Source organism: Lepeophtheirus salmonis, chromosome 1, assembly GCF_016086655.4.
Source record: "Lepeophtheirus salmonis chromosome 1, UVic_Lsal_1.4, whole genome shotgun sequence".
NCBI lineage: Eukaryota > Metazoa > Arthropoda > Copepoda > Siphonostomatoida > Caligidae > Lepeophtheirus > Lepeophtheirus salmonis.
The window spans coordinates 4,736,178-4,751,755 of NC_052131.2; the positions used below are offsets into that span (position 1 = coordinate 4,736,178).

General features: G+C 32.2%; 2 protein-coding genes across 2 annotated transcripts; one reads left to right on the forward strand and one right to left on the reverse strand.

Annotated features, from left to right (window-relative positions):
• Positions 1 to 2,042: 2,042 nt before the first annotated feature.
• Positions 2,043 to 12,614, forward strand: LOC121114404 (uncharacterized). Its single transcript, XM_040708364.2, has 7 exons — positions 2,043 to 2,181; positions 10,277 to 10,386; positions 10,444 to 11,458; positions 11,520 to 11,668; positions 11,740 to 11,883; positions 11,942 to 12,126; positions 12,201 to 12,614. The coding sequence occupies exons 1-7, from the start codon at positions 2,096 to 2,098 to the stop codon at positions 12,354 to 12,356; spliced, it is 1,845 nt and encodes a 614-aa protein (XP_040564298.2). The 5' UTR covers positions 2,043 to 2,095; the 3' UTR covers positions 12,357 to 12,614.
• Positions 12,615 to 12,747: 133 nt separating this feature from the next.
• On the reverse strand, positions 12,748 to 15,578 carry LOC121114415 (uncharacterized). The gene is made up of 3 exons (XM_040708377.2): positions 15,069 to 15,578; positions 13,285 to 13,527; positions 12,748 to 13,214 (listed from the first exon to the last, which is right to left on the reverse strand). Exons 1-3 carry the CDS (start codon positions 15,278 to 15,280, stop codon positions 12,932 to 12,934), a joined length of 738 nt encoding a protein of 245 aa, XP_040564311.1. The 5' UTR covers positions 15,281 to 15,578; the 3' UTR covers positions 12,748 to 12,931.

A 15,578-nucleotide genomic window follows, 5' to 3' on the forward strand; every position in this document is an offset into this window, starting at 1 on the left:
AAAAATGAACCAGTTATTGAGGGCTATTTTTTCTATATTATTCGTCATAACTTTTTTGTTTTTGCAAGTAGGAAAAAAAATTAGTAGATTTGTTTTTCTTTTACAATTCCAATAAATATTAAAAACTAAGTGTTTTTTTTTTACAATTTTCTTTGCGAATTTCGATTCGGGAATTTTTGAAGTAAATAATAAATAAAATTTTCATGCAGACAATTTTTTAAATGTATATATGTTGGTACATTGAACCTTTTGTGTGTCAGTCATTATTTTTTAGTCCAGTCTTTAGGCCGGTCCTTCGGACTGTGCGTACTACTACTAGAAATGATCAAATAAGGTTTTAGAACTGTTTTTTCAGGACTTAACAGGGCTGGTCTGAGACTGAACTGTAAGTGACTGCAGTCCTAAATATGGACGGACAATATACCTATATAATTATTACAACTTCATATAGAAATATATATAATATGTTGTGTAGAAATTTGCAATTTATGTCACTTGGTATCGCGAGCTGTACTACTTCCATAATTGAAACCAAAATATGGGAAAAAAATTCAAATTACTGGTTATGATGATAATTCAATAATTAAAAATCCTTTAGAAGGCTCATTTATTAATGGTGTAGTTTTAAACTTTTTTTATCAATTGATTAAGTATAATGTGGCACATTATACAGTTTTAATGCCACTGTTAGCTTAAATTTAGTTAGCTGATTGTTTGTGACAAAAAGATTAATTAAGGGTGAAGAAATCATCAAAAATGGTTTGGTTTTTAAATGGTTAAGTAATAAAACTTTTAATCTTTTAGTCTTATTTTAAATTGTTGATTTCGTTTTTGATTTATTTAAATAAATTAGATATAGTTTTATACTGTAAAATATCAATAATAATTCATTATCCAATAACATTTTTCTAATGGTTATTTTATATTTGCTTTTATGTCAAAAACAGAGAAATGGGATTTGTAAATCTTTAAAGCTTTTATGGTTCTTCAAATGGATTTTTTAGTGCATATTAAAGATTTGCACTCATTTTTCAACACACGAAAAATAAATTAATTAAAAAACATTGAACAAGATGTTCAGATGTCCCTTTTTAACAAAAATCTATATCTTTTTGTATACTGCTCTAAACTTAGAAAATTTAGTTACAGGCAAAGAAAGATTGTATAAGCTGTAAATTCAAATATCGTACATTTCTAATAGTGAGGAAGTATCTGCGTGAAGCGAAGAATATAATATTGGGGTAGGTGGAAAGGGATCCTGACTTTTTCGGGATATTCGGACAATTATGTGGTGAAGGCTGTCAGTCGATCCGTGGACTGAGAGATGAGGCCGGAGAAGATCACTCCTTATTAAATAAAGCACTAATGTTTTTGTTTTTTTGTATCTACCATTTCAGTATTATGACAAACTCCAATGATTGTTTGACCCTAATTGCAAACTTATTCGAGCAATTGTGATCGATTGAGTCGAGATCTCTCTCTCTTACTCCGTAATATATTCTTCACTTTGTAAAGTTATATCGAAAATTATTAAAAGGTTGTAAATAATTGAATTTCAACTTATACGAATAGAATGCACCAAAGTAAAATGACCTCTTTTTTCGGTGTGGGGCCGTGGCTTTTAGTCATTAAAATGTGGATACGAAATAGCACAATTTTTTTATATTTTTGAATATCCTAATCAAGAACTTCAGCCATCTATAGATGATTCTAAAACTACCTAAAATCGTACTCAGTAGACTATACGTACATACATAACTAACTGGTATCAACTACCTAAGTTAGATATACTTTATATTTTGCATTTAATGAGATCTTTAAATGTCATTTATTGAGGGAGAGATTGATAAAATGCTCTAGTAATGGATTGATTTCGTTCGTTCCATTTAATTGATGGTCGTTTCAAAGCATTCTTTAATCTTTTATTTTTTTGCAGACATTCTTCTTAATGATGTCGTTAATGTCAAGGTCCAAGAGTTAATTTCATAATCACTATTATGTACATATTATATTCATGATTGAAGCATACAACATATTCTTCTGCTATTAGTATGACTATAAAAAAAAGTCAGATTGTGTCTAATGTGGAGGAAACATGAGGATTTTAGAACGAGGTTTATGTATTTGTGAGTATGTAATGAGGCGTTTCATATTTTCTACATCGTCAACAAAGTTACTTGAGTGAGTAGAAACTTACCTATTATCATTTGAATATTATGTAAAATATTTAGATTAGACAATGGGAGTCATTGAATTAAAAATGAAACAAACGAATTTTGACAGTTTTGATTAATACATACATATAATTTCATTTTCTGCGAAATGATCTCTTGAACGAATAATTTAATGTATTTTAGTATTTACTCATATGACTTTTGAGAGTGTTTGTGGTTCAGCAAAGTGCTATTGTGAGTATTATTTATTTGAACCCCCCTTTTGCCCTTCGGAAGTAGGGCAATATTTTCTTTCTTTTGAATAATAGGTATATTATTATAATGTATGTAGCTCCAATGAATAGGAAATTGATTTTTACCTTTTTTACATCGTCTATTGTTCATCATTCAAGAGGATGTTTGTTTGTTTGTTTGCTTAAAATGTCACCTCAAAAAATTTCCTGTCATTAAGTCAAGCAAGAAGGTAGGTGCATACATATTATAACATAGAAGATATAGGTAATATGTATGTATGTGTTTTTTTGAGCATAAACGATGAATGGTTCTTTGTTGAATGCTCAATACTCATATTTAGATTTTAATTTGATTTTACACCTCCTTTTGTGTGCTCAAGGCTCCTTCACTCAATGCATTTACCTTAATTTCATGGAATAGATATACGATATTGATATCGATATATATATACGCTTGTGGTTTACAGATATATAATATTGCTTCTGGTAATTTAAGTCCCCGTGTTGACATTGTCGAATATTCATATCATGGATATCTATTCACTATTGACTCCTACATTGATAATGAATTAGCAATGTAACAAATATGTATCTAAATTTGCAATTATGTATTTATCAACTTTTATATATTTGTATTTGATGCCAATATTTCTGAAATATGGATTATTCCGTGGATGCGAATCACTAATCAGATGATTTTAACTGGTGATGTCCCACGAGCAAAACTCGTCAATTAGTTCTCACATTTTATGAAGTAAATTAAAAAAACACAAACAACTCGGCTCGCCGGCATAAAAAGCAACTCGGAGCTCCTCAAAATTTGGGATTTTTTTTTCTATTTTGAACCCATTATAACGTGTAAATCTTCCTAAACTTATTTCCTTTCTGCAAAATTTAGAATTTATGTTATCCCAAGAGTAGAAATGCGTTGATTCTCTGCAATGCGTACTCATAATCCCAGTTCTTTTTAAAAATAATCTTTTTTTTAAAGACTAGCGAGAGTACAGGACATTGCTTGGAATTACTTAGGCGTCTAAAAACTTTTATTTTTCTATATATGCTCATTAATGTGCATTTATATTAATAAGCATCAGAGCCACTAAAAACATATTTGTTACTCGTTATAATCAGAGTATAGTAAAATATTGATTTATTGACTATATAAACTGTTGAATCACGCTTATTACCACGATTCAAATAATTTAAACTAATTTTTAGATTAATCTGTGAAACATAAATCACAAAAATAATTTATTGTGGTCATCAGTATCTTATATTAAATATATTATAGTCCTTCTGATAAACTAGTATAATTGTTATTATAAGATCATTTTATATGTACATATATAATATATTCAATTACACATACAGAGTACTCCAGAGAACTGCACAAATTTTTAAATGACATGTTTCAATAGCTCATTAAAAAGTATGATTTTTTTGACTGACGAGTTTTTAGGGATCAAAAAGTGTATATAATAACAACTGCCCAGGAAAAGAAGAAAATTCATTCTTCAGATTACCAATTCCAAAAAAAGGGACAACTTAAAATTTCACTAGATTTACATCACTGACAGATATCGCTCTTTTTTTTTTTTTTCATTACAAACCACTTAACTCTACTAATGAGTAATGATATAGGTGTTTCATTTGCCTTCTTCTCTATATTTCTCACATTCAGGGCTTCTCAAGCTCTGGAGTGCGCCACATAAAGGAACAAAAATGGGAGACATTTTAACGTCTATTTTCTATTTTATTTTTAATCTTAATTACAAATGTGAGTGTGGTTTTAACTTACAATATAATTCGAATATGGTATGGATGTGACTTGCACATATTTCTAAAAGATGAAAAATCCTGGAATTCGATACATGACTGATCAGATGGATTCAGTGGTAGAGACCAAAGGAGAGGTGGGGTTGTTTTTGCGCATACATCAAACTTCTTCTTATTTACGAATATATATTTTTTTAATAAGGAATATCTACAAGTGATATTGCAAATATTCGATACATGACTAATTATCGATAATATCTAGAAGACACTGTCCAAGGTAATAAATACTACTACTAGATATGTAGGAAGGTAGATATATAAATTATGATCATTCTACATAAGACTGTAAGAGATGTGTTAATCATCATTAGAATCTAGCCTCTTCCAAAACATCTTCTACTTTTTTTCTTATTTTTTTTTTTTGGGGGGGATTTTTCATTTTATATCATTTGGAAAGGAAAAAAAGAAGGAAGGAAACCAGTTATTTATTTTTAAATAGAGAAAATATTGTCTTTGATATTTTGATATTACAGTGATAGGGGGAGGGGGGTAGAGTGCAGCAGAAGAGAATTCTATACTTATAATATATACACTTAAATATGTATCTATGTAACTCAGACGTACACATCATATTATGACTATGAATGCAATAAACGAGCGGCACCAAAATCTGTTTAGAACCGGGAGGAAATTATATAATGGTGACGTCACAGTCACGCAACCTTACAATTTTAAAATATAGTTCTTACACTTAGTCTAAAAAAGTGGGGGTTCATGGCCTCATGGCTTACATAGTTACAGCAATTTTTCTGTGGGAGGGGGTTGAGCCTTTTCAGAAATCTTTGAGAATTTTAAAACTCACAAACTTGACAAATAACTGTTTTAGGCAAGAAAATTTGACAAAAAACAAAGTTTTACAGTTAAAACCAAGGTATAGCAAATAACCTTTTTATTTTTTTTAAACTACCACTTCAAAAATTTGATGCTTATAATTTTGTGGAAGAGACAATATTTACCATCACATAGCCTTTTCTTTTTGAAGGAAAAATTTGAAGCAATACTTTCTAGGACAATTTGACAAAAATATTTGAATAAAAAAGGCAAAGTTGCGAATATAGAAGATTCCCCTCCCCCTCTCTCAGGTCACGGGTCTGCTCTAGGCACCTATGGTTCCTGCACCACTGATGCAATGGAAATGCTTCATGGACAACATCAAAGAAATATATATTTCTACTTATATCCTGTATTGAATGCATTGATATTTCATGTTGAATAGGAATAACGTTATGTTATTTTTTATTAGGATCCATCATGTTATTGTTGTCATTAGGAAAATTGCCGTTAGATCTTATTGGAAAGGATGAAGAGAGTATTTCTAAGGAAAGTATTTTATACGCTCTATGACTAAGGGGTGGAAACACGGAACTTATATACTTGTATTTTATTGATTTGAGAGGTTTATTTAAATCCCAGGATGTATTTTATCGCAGTGAGATTCAAGGCTTAGGGCATCAACTCTTCTTCGTGTGAGTGACACTCCAAAAAAAGTGGCTAGGCTGACGGGAATGGCTCGGAAGACCATCTACAATGTTATGAAGAGGGTAAAGCACAATTGGCCCAAAGAGAGGAAAGAGGTCTCCGGAAAAACCCCTAATAAATAAGGATGCCCCTGATTTGGTTCCCAGAAGTTTTACCTTATTATGTACAAATAAATTTAATAAAAATAACAAAAAATGAAGCTGAACTTTTAATTAATTACTGATAAGAAAAAAACACATAATTATTTGTTAATATATTTAAATTTTAAAAAGTTAACTAATTTCCGTGTTTAGGAGTGAATTAATTTCTGATTGGCTCATATTGGGGAATTAGATTGTTGGATATATATAGTCAACCTCCTTGCCCCTCGGCCTCTGATCTAACTCCAATTGCCTCATACATGCGACACTAACAAATGGCTATTTTCGATTATTTTACTGGTTCAGTTAACATGAGATCAAATGTTCTTGAATTGACAATAGTTACTAACTGAGTTTTATATGCTTGCTCTAGAAATTGAAATATGTATAAACCAGTGCTTCAGTCTGGATTCGTGTATTTTTCTAATGGAACCGGGAAGGATGCTGATGACTTGAACTTGACTCAGAAAATATGGCATCGACTTCAGTTCTGTTATAAACAATATTGCTTACAAAACATACAAAAATGAAATATTTATCGAAAAAGTTACTGAAAGGTTTCCGAGTAAACCACTCAAGCCAACTCCTACAATAACGGACTTCTTGAACGACCCATGATACAATTCAAATGTATGGGCTACTAAAATACAAACCTGGATATTGGTATAATCGCTCAATGTACAATCTTGCCTTCTTTTCTATCTTTGAATTTGTTTGAACAACGTCATCTACATAGTCGAGCTATTTTATTGATTTGTAACCTTAATTTTGACTCCAAAAATGAGCTCAAATAAGTACAATTTTCAATATAAATAATACTGCGTAGATATCGGGGGAATCTGCATTCTTAAGCCGATTCTTGACGACTGTGATACCGATCCCGATGCATCGTACCGATGCCCTACTTCTTATAAGTGATCAAACAAATTGAAAATGGAATTACGTAGCTCTTTTTGCTTTAATATCACATAAAAAATTGATTCATCAAAAACATTATGTGAATATGAGGTGTAAAAATATGGCTTAATTAAAAAAATATAGGTATTCATAGTTTTTTTGTGAATTTAGTTTGTTGACTAAGCGATTCAAAGTATTGCGGCAAAATAATACAGCTTCCTGAAGGATAATATCACTATTCATATTGCCTCTGAGTTTGTTTGTTTGTTTGTATGTGGAGAACTCATTTTTAACAACGATCATTTAACATTTTCTGAAAAGTAACTATTATAGAAGAATAAAATATCTTTAAAAAGTGTTTAAAGACTTCTCCCTAAATTGATTGTTTCTTTCCATTTTCTTAAACAATATAATATTAGGGAGCACACCCAAAGGCGTCGAGTCATTCATCTGGGAAAGACAAAGTTAAAATGTAAAATGGCTGATATTGGGAAAATACGTATGGAAATGTGTACCAAAATTATATAAAAAAATTGAGAATTGAATGAAAAATGAGGAAATACCGCTTTTTTTTTTACCTGGAGTAGTACCAGGTGGCCCATTGAAATCTGAACACTTATTAATCCTATAATTAACTAGGGTTGAGTTATTGAAATTAATTAAAGAGTTAGTTACAAAATAAAACAAATTTGAGCTCTCTAGGTTACGTACAAGTCGAGAAAATTACACTTGAACGTGATCGACGAATTTCCATTCTTACACTCCAAGCAGTTGGCCGTCTCCAGAACCACTGCCTACGCTAATGTTGCAGAAGAAGAAGGGCTCTATCAAAAATGCCAAACTATACCCGGAGGAGTTAAAGAAAATAGCCAAGTCCAATCCCTTCAAGTCCATGAGGTCCCATGCAAGAGATTTCGGGGTTTCACGCCAGACTGTTCAGAGAGGTATCAAAAAAAGTAGACGGAAAGAGCCTTGTGAGGGTGGAGAGGCCATTTTTGCCACCAGGAAATGAAAGAATCCCAGCTAAATTCTTTCTTGTTGGAGTTTAAAATTCATAGTGTTGAGATTTTAATGCACCACTTGGTATAGCAAAGTTTTTATGTTCATTGACGCCTAATAACTCTGAGCAATGCGGGATACTACTGCAAGTTGTTAATATACCTATTTATTTGTAGAATTAAAACTTCAACTTTGTGGATTATATACCCATATTCTAAGCTTAAAGAATAAAGAAGTATGTTATCCAACTATATAGCTCTGATAAAGGGCTGTTATTGGTAATCAAAAAAATATTATGCCGTTTATTTGAAATCCCTTTTGCTTGTGTCGTTGTAATATACATTAAAACTAAAGCAAAAAATGAGCTTAGATTACACTTGTAAATATTTTTAAATTAACTGTAGTTACTTGTACTTATAAATTATTCTTATTAATCTGCAGTAGGCCTGCACTTCATTTTATTTTCTAAAGAATAAGATTCAAAGAATATTTTTTTTCATTCAAAATAAGTAAATATATATTTGACCCAAGGTCTACTCACGCTAAAACGGACACTTTTCTAATTGACATTGCATATTGAAGCCAAATGATGTTTGAATAAAGGCTCAAAGCTACTCATGAAAAACCTTATCATCATCAAAAATAATGTGTAAAAGGAATATTGAGTTGTTTAAATTGGTAATTTTCTCAATCATTATTATTTTTTTTCTTTAAAATTATTTTTGACCTGCAAACATATCACAAATTTATTTGATTCTTTATTTTGTCGTCTATATAGATGTTTTGTTGAGATCAATTTGATCAAAACTCTCTTTAGCTTTGTGAATTGAGTTTTTTTTTTTTTTTTATGGTTTGATATGGCAATAATACTATGAAAATGAAGAAGTAATAAAACTCAAGAATTCCTCATTTTCTTTTACAACCCAACCATATTATTTATTTTAAACATCTTCATCATCTAGCAGCTTTCAAGTGAATCCACAATTACAACAATAACAACCAACCAACGAACCCAAGACAACCGTATTATGTACGTACATACACTTCATAAATGTAATTTGAAGGAAGAGAAAAATTATATGATTATTATTCCAGAAGAGTCATAAAAAAGTCGTTCATTGATCCCACATTTAGAGTAGTAGTCTTTCGTTTACGAACTCCCTGGCCTTTTTCTTGTAGAGGGAACCTTGGTACTGCGTTATCCCAAAACACAAAAATCTCAGTACTGGTGCTCTAATAAGGAAGGACTAATGAGCTTTTGTGACTATTAAATAATTTTTACATTTTACTGAAATCTTTTTTGCTCACGATGAAAAAAAAATTGGGGGAATTAATATTTAAAATATTGGATAATCCAATATTAAATTTTCACGTAAAAAGTCTAAATTCCTTAATTTGAGAGGGATACATCCCCTCCAGTCCACCCCCTGCAGACGCCCTTGATTTTTTTTGCATGTTCAATGAGAGTTAAGTTACTTTTCTTAACAATTCCTCCGCTTTTTTCATGCAGATATAACCTCAGATAATGAAAATTTGCAAAAATGGTAACCTTGTGGATGTTTTTATTCGTTTTCCTATTTAACGGACTACATCCAATTACCTATATCGCCCTCTTTTCTCTCTCCCTTCAAATTGCCCTTCTCCTAAATTAATTATTATAAGCGAGCTTCAACCGTCGAACGGAAATTGATCCCATTGCATGGGTAGAAAGAATTATATATATTTGAAGAACTAGGGAAAAAGAGAAATAATACATACTAAAGATTGAAGAATAATCCCACCAAGTCACGTAAGTCAATCACACATTTCATCTGAGCGGATCACACACAGCTAGAGCTGTGTGCCGTGTGTACAAAACTACAGTCAATGATATTATTATTATTATAATTATGTTTCTTTTTTGTAAAAATAAAAAAAAGCGTGTGGTTTTTTTTTTTTCTCAACTTGGAGACATGGGCGCTATCATGAGACGATGTCGTAAAAATCTTTTTAAGGTCTCCTTTTTTTCCCCTTCTGTATGGATCAGTTTATTTCTTTCTAATAATCTACTCAAATGTTATTAATAAATAATACTAATAATAATTCACATTAGTAGAGGCTTCTCCTAATTTCCTGGCAAATGTGTGTGTTATTATTTCAGAACGCTGATCGAAAAAGGGGAGCGCGTCAAATAATAACAAAAAAAAAAAAAAATGGTGAAGAAGTGAAAAAGAAGAAAAGAAGAATCTGTCGATCAAAAATAAAAATATAATTTTTATTTTTTTCGTCAGTAAGGCAGTAGTTCTGTGACGGTTCCTGTCACCGTCTCATCATTCACTCCTTGATAAATTTTCTGTAAAAAAAGCAAAACAAAACAAAAAATGAAGACGAGAAAACAGTTACTATGAAAATCATATAGCATATTTTTTTTCTATCGTTGATTTATTTTGGCAAATTTTCTAAGGATATTTTCCTTACACCAACAAGTTATATATAAATATATATTTATTTTCTTATTGTGAATTCCATTCCTGCCCAGAATGATTAACTCCAGGACCCTTCACGCCTTCTCTATACTCGTGCCATTTTTATCACTTATAACCTTGATCGAACCTCGAAATTTCCATTTAGGCCCTGTTGTGGACCCGGGTAAGTGCCTGTTTATGCAGCTGGAATAAACTCATTTGTTGATTCCTTCCAATTCAGGTGTTTTCGTCATCACGCACATTCGATCCTGTCGCAATGGAGCCGGCTACTGCATCCTGGGCTTCAGTTGTGAAATAGACAATGACTTTGAAGCGGATGATCTCGGTGGACATTGTCGAGGTCTTAGTGCGGCCTTTAATCCTGTTGCCTCATTTGTATGCTGTAAAGAAAATCCCACTACAGTAGAAAAAAATGAGCATAATCATCAATTAGAGGTCGCCATTGCGGCGCTTAATAATGGAGAGTTGAGCAAGTTTAATCTATCATTTCCATCCTCAACATCTACATCCTCTCCATCTACTACGACAATACTTACAACGCCCTTATCCACCACCACCACCACCACCACGACCACCACGGAGGATAATTCAAAAGAAAGTATCACGACGGAGCAGATGTTGCCAGAGGAGGAGTCGGAAGAGGATATGACTATATCCGTTGTGAACACTAAATTAGACTTTGAGCACGACTCCACTTTACCATCCATTATCACGAGCTCAACAGATACCATCTTGATTTCCTCAACTGAGGACTTACTTACCACGAATGAGGCAGAAACAACTTCATCGTCTACCTCTACGAGCAGCCTTCCCTCCACCGCTGCTCTCCCATCCGATACATCAACAACAGATACCACCACCACCACCACCGTTTCAACGACGGAAGCCTCTATCATAGCAACAACAACCCTCACGCCATCCATAGATAGGCCTTTTGAACGTCGTTTAGTGTCGGAGGAGAAATGTGGAGTACTTGGGGGTCAAGCTGTATTCCAGGCTTTTGGGAGAGCCGCTGCTAATTTTCTGCCAGATCTAGTAGCCTCGTGGGTTACTGGGAAAACCTCATCCAGTAGTTCACAGCATAGAGTCAACAATAAGGATGAAGCTAAAGTAACATCAACGGTTATTTACTGTTGGCTGACTGCCATTGTAGATTTGGAGACGGATAAATTAATTTGTACGGGGACTCTAGTGAGAAATGACTTGGTGATGACCACAGCATCCTGTTCAAGCAAGTAAGATAGTAGTGTGTTTATTCTTGTGTCAATCACCTACAAATACCATATCATTTTTTAGGATAATGAGTCGTGGTATTGAGAAATATAAAGTAGTTGCAGGGGATTCTAATTTAATGATAAATCTACCCTTTGGAGTCCAAGAGAGACCCATAAAAAAAGTCGAAGTGCATCCAGATTTTGGACTTCTCACGAAAGAAAATGACATTGGTACGAATAAATAAATTATTCTTCATTACTTGGACATATTTATTTATATATTTTTTTCCCCTCTATTTCAGGAATCATTCAAATAAATAAGGATATGGAACTCACAGAGACAGTCTGCCTTCTTTGCTTACCTCAATCAGACAAGAAATCATACAAGGAATCCAATTGCACTATCACTGGCTACGGAAGAGCTATTCGAAATGAAATACCCACAGGTAAATCACTCCTTTAGTTTATATGAGAGCTCTAATATCTACCCAATAATTTTTACAGAAGTGACGGATGGGATCTTGAGAACAACGGTTTTGAGTATTCTGGAGAGGGATGAGTGCAATCGAAACGCTCCAGTCTCCACCGAATCTCCTGATAATATTCAGAGTTCTTATAGATCATTGCAAGGAACCGTGTGTCTGGGAGAAAAGCGATCCCACAATACCATGGCCAAAGATAATTGCTTTGTAATTATTATAATTTTATTATTACAACTATGAATAAATATATATATATTTTTTTTTTTTGGTTATTTCGATAGATTGCATTAGATACAGGAAGCCCCTTGTCTTGTCAAAATGAAGATGGATCATTCGAACTTGCTGGAGTACTGAGTTCTGGAACAACTTGCTCTAGGGATCAAAGTATATTTGTTGATGTATCCAAATATATGAATTGGATTCTAAATTTATTATAATGATAATTCATATTAATTATTGCTATTATTATTTAAAATAGATTATGATTATTATAGATATATAATTACATATTATCTAAATAGGAGATTTATAATTATATTGTTTACTTTGTATAATACAGTACCTATATTTACGCTTGTAACTTAATAATAAATAATTTATGAGACTGGTTTGATAGAATGTATAATCGTCAGAAATCATCCTATCTGAGATATGAAGACACATTTCAATAAATACTTTTTATATGGACCGATAAATATCCTATATTATTTGCCAATATCTTGATACAATGCCCCAATTCAAATATTGTGGTCTAATAAAGAAAGTAAAAAACATTAAAAGATATTGGATTTTTCTTAAGTCTATATAGGCAGTATTCAGATTTTTTGTAAACATATGAAAAATCAACAATAGGCTGAAGGTTTAATTTTTTCCAATAAATTGTTTTTACCGGGGAACCATAAATCACATTTCAATGAAACACCTACGATCATTATCTGAATATAATCTTTGTTTATAAAACGATGGAAGTTCATTCACTCTTTTCCAATTTGTACTCATTTATGTCTTCTTTTTATATCCAATCGATTTGATCAGGTATTCGATACTGTTGATTGAACCTTAGAGCAGGCTTTAAACTCATAAAATTAAGTGGCCGATCCGTGTTTTTACGATATGTTGTTAATGAAGACATTTGTATAGTTGGTTTGGAAATTGTTAGTTTATCCTTTTGAACAGGTTGCATAGTTTTGTTACTATCGTAGCTATGGGTAGGATAATGTTCTCGAGAACTAGCAAGACATTCAAACTCGTTTCCATTCCCATTGGGCTGACTTATCCTCTCACGCATGTTACTCCTAGAAATATTGAGAGTAAATAAATTAATTAATTATGTGCATTTGAAATTATTTAAAAAAGAAAGATTACGTGGATAACTTTTTAATTCCAAAGTCTTCTTGATATGAAGTCACTTTCCTAGGCTTGCCTTGATTCAATACTTTTCCATTCAATACGTTTGACTTATTCTTCCGCTCTATATTATCAAAATTCCCAGAAAAATTCTCACCTTTTTCCGTAGATAACATACGGTCCCCCTCAATAGCAATTTTTATTTGGGGTTCAACCATAACTGGATGATTTCTAGCCTTTTGAAATCCGTCCTCGTTGAATCTATTGTAAATTCAAATGAAAAGTTGTGGAAAACTATGAATTTGTTCCTTTATTTAATTATCTAATAAATAAATTTGCTTGATTTAAGGGTACAACTATAGTATTTGACAACGATTTGTATTTAAAATTATATTAATACCCGAGTCGATAATAGTAGTACGCGTAATTTATGAATCCGTCCTTGTTTAATTTCCCATGAACATAATGAAAAGTTGAGTGAGAAAAGCTATGAGTTTGTTCCGCGATTTTTTTTTTTAAACAACATGTTAAATATAAATGTTTCTTTGACTTGCCTACTGGTCATATTTTGTATTATAATAAAAAAATATGTTGGAACCCTTGTAAGTGCTTATGTTTTACCAAAAGTAAGGTATTATTACTAATAAAAAGTGCATAATAGCGCCCTCATTTCAAAAGAAAATTTATATTTTTGCATTTTTGTTTTGCTGTTTTAAATGCTCTAATAATAAGGGGGAGGAACACCCCTTTGGACTCTTGTGTATGTTTTTATTCTTGTTTTCTTTAAACGATAAGTACCAATTATAACTTTAAAAACTGCTCCCCCCTCTATTTCCGTCCCTTCCTTCATAATGGCCAATTAAGTCTACATAACATACAATGTAATTCCTGATTGCAGACCACACAGCAGTGGAGGATCTCATGGGCTCTGAAGCAGTGATTTAAAATAATCAAAATGAGACACAGTTATGTTTTCTAATAGATCTACAAACATATGTAAGAATAGTATTAGAATGTGAGTGAAAAAACTGGGGTGTTTTCTTCTTCTTTTCCGTTTTTTTACTAAAAATAATATGTATGTAATATTAAAACATTGGACACCAACTTATGGTTTCTATACGGAGTTTTTAAGAAAAAGTTTATGAATCTGTCGCATAATGACGAGAGATATAATTTATTACTTATGCAAACTTTGTTAATCTGAAAGGATATAATTGATATGAGGGACGTCCGCAGGTGAGGAGAGGCTGTAGCCCCCCACCCCCACAAAAGTAGAGAAATTTAACCTCCCTCCCCCCCAAAAAAAAAATCAATTTAAGGATTTTGAAAAAAAGGTTTCACTTTTTATATGATTTACTATTAATTTGAATTATGACTGACTCAGATTTTGCACTTCCAGCACGTGATTCACACTTGAGTCCAATCTGTGACTTCAGACACGATTGAACTGAAACTTAAACCAACTCCTTAGTTTATTTGGACTCATAAACAACTCTAATTAATTTATTCAAACTGGATGTTTGATCTCGATATGAATATTTGGGGGATTGCAAATAGAAATATAAGATTTTTCGCTGCAATTGGAATTTTTGAACACTTTAAAAAGCCATAATCCCATTTAAATAAATAGTTTTGTTTCTTTTTCAAAAATTCATAAATAAGAAATGAAATAAAACTTTAGTCACGTGAGAAATGAGTTTGATATATAAATTAAAAAATCAAGGGTATTTTTTATTTTTTTTTAAATATTTATAATCCTTGAAGAGAGGGGTATTCATGCAAAAAATAATAAGGTATAAAACCTGAACGCTCTTCCCATCGTCGATCGCAAACCATTGCTGAGACATTGATTACTATTAAACTTTCCACTGCTATTTGCTACTTCCCTTGCAAGAGGTAATAAGCTTAAACTATTTGAAGACACTGATGAAAGACCTTTTGGTCGACTAACAGTGCGGGGTTTTTCCTCTCTATCCGACGATCTCAAATTCAAACTCTCAAGCCGGACACGCATACTTGTGATCCAATCTTCTTTGTATCTCGGATCCTCTTGTCCTTGAAATCCGGAAGATGCGCGAGATTCTTTGTTCGATGAAAGACATGGTGTGGATCCACGTAGAACTCTTGATGTGAGAGGTCTTGGATGACTTTTTTTAGGACTGTTAAAGTGACGACTATAACGATTGCTGCTTGCCGATTTTATGAGAGGTTTTATTTCTGTTAGATTTTGGGGTTTCCGACTGATTTATCCCTCCACGACATTGTATATATGTATACAGGAATATAAATGATTAAATATGGGATATAAATTG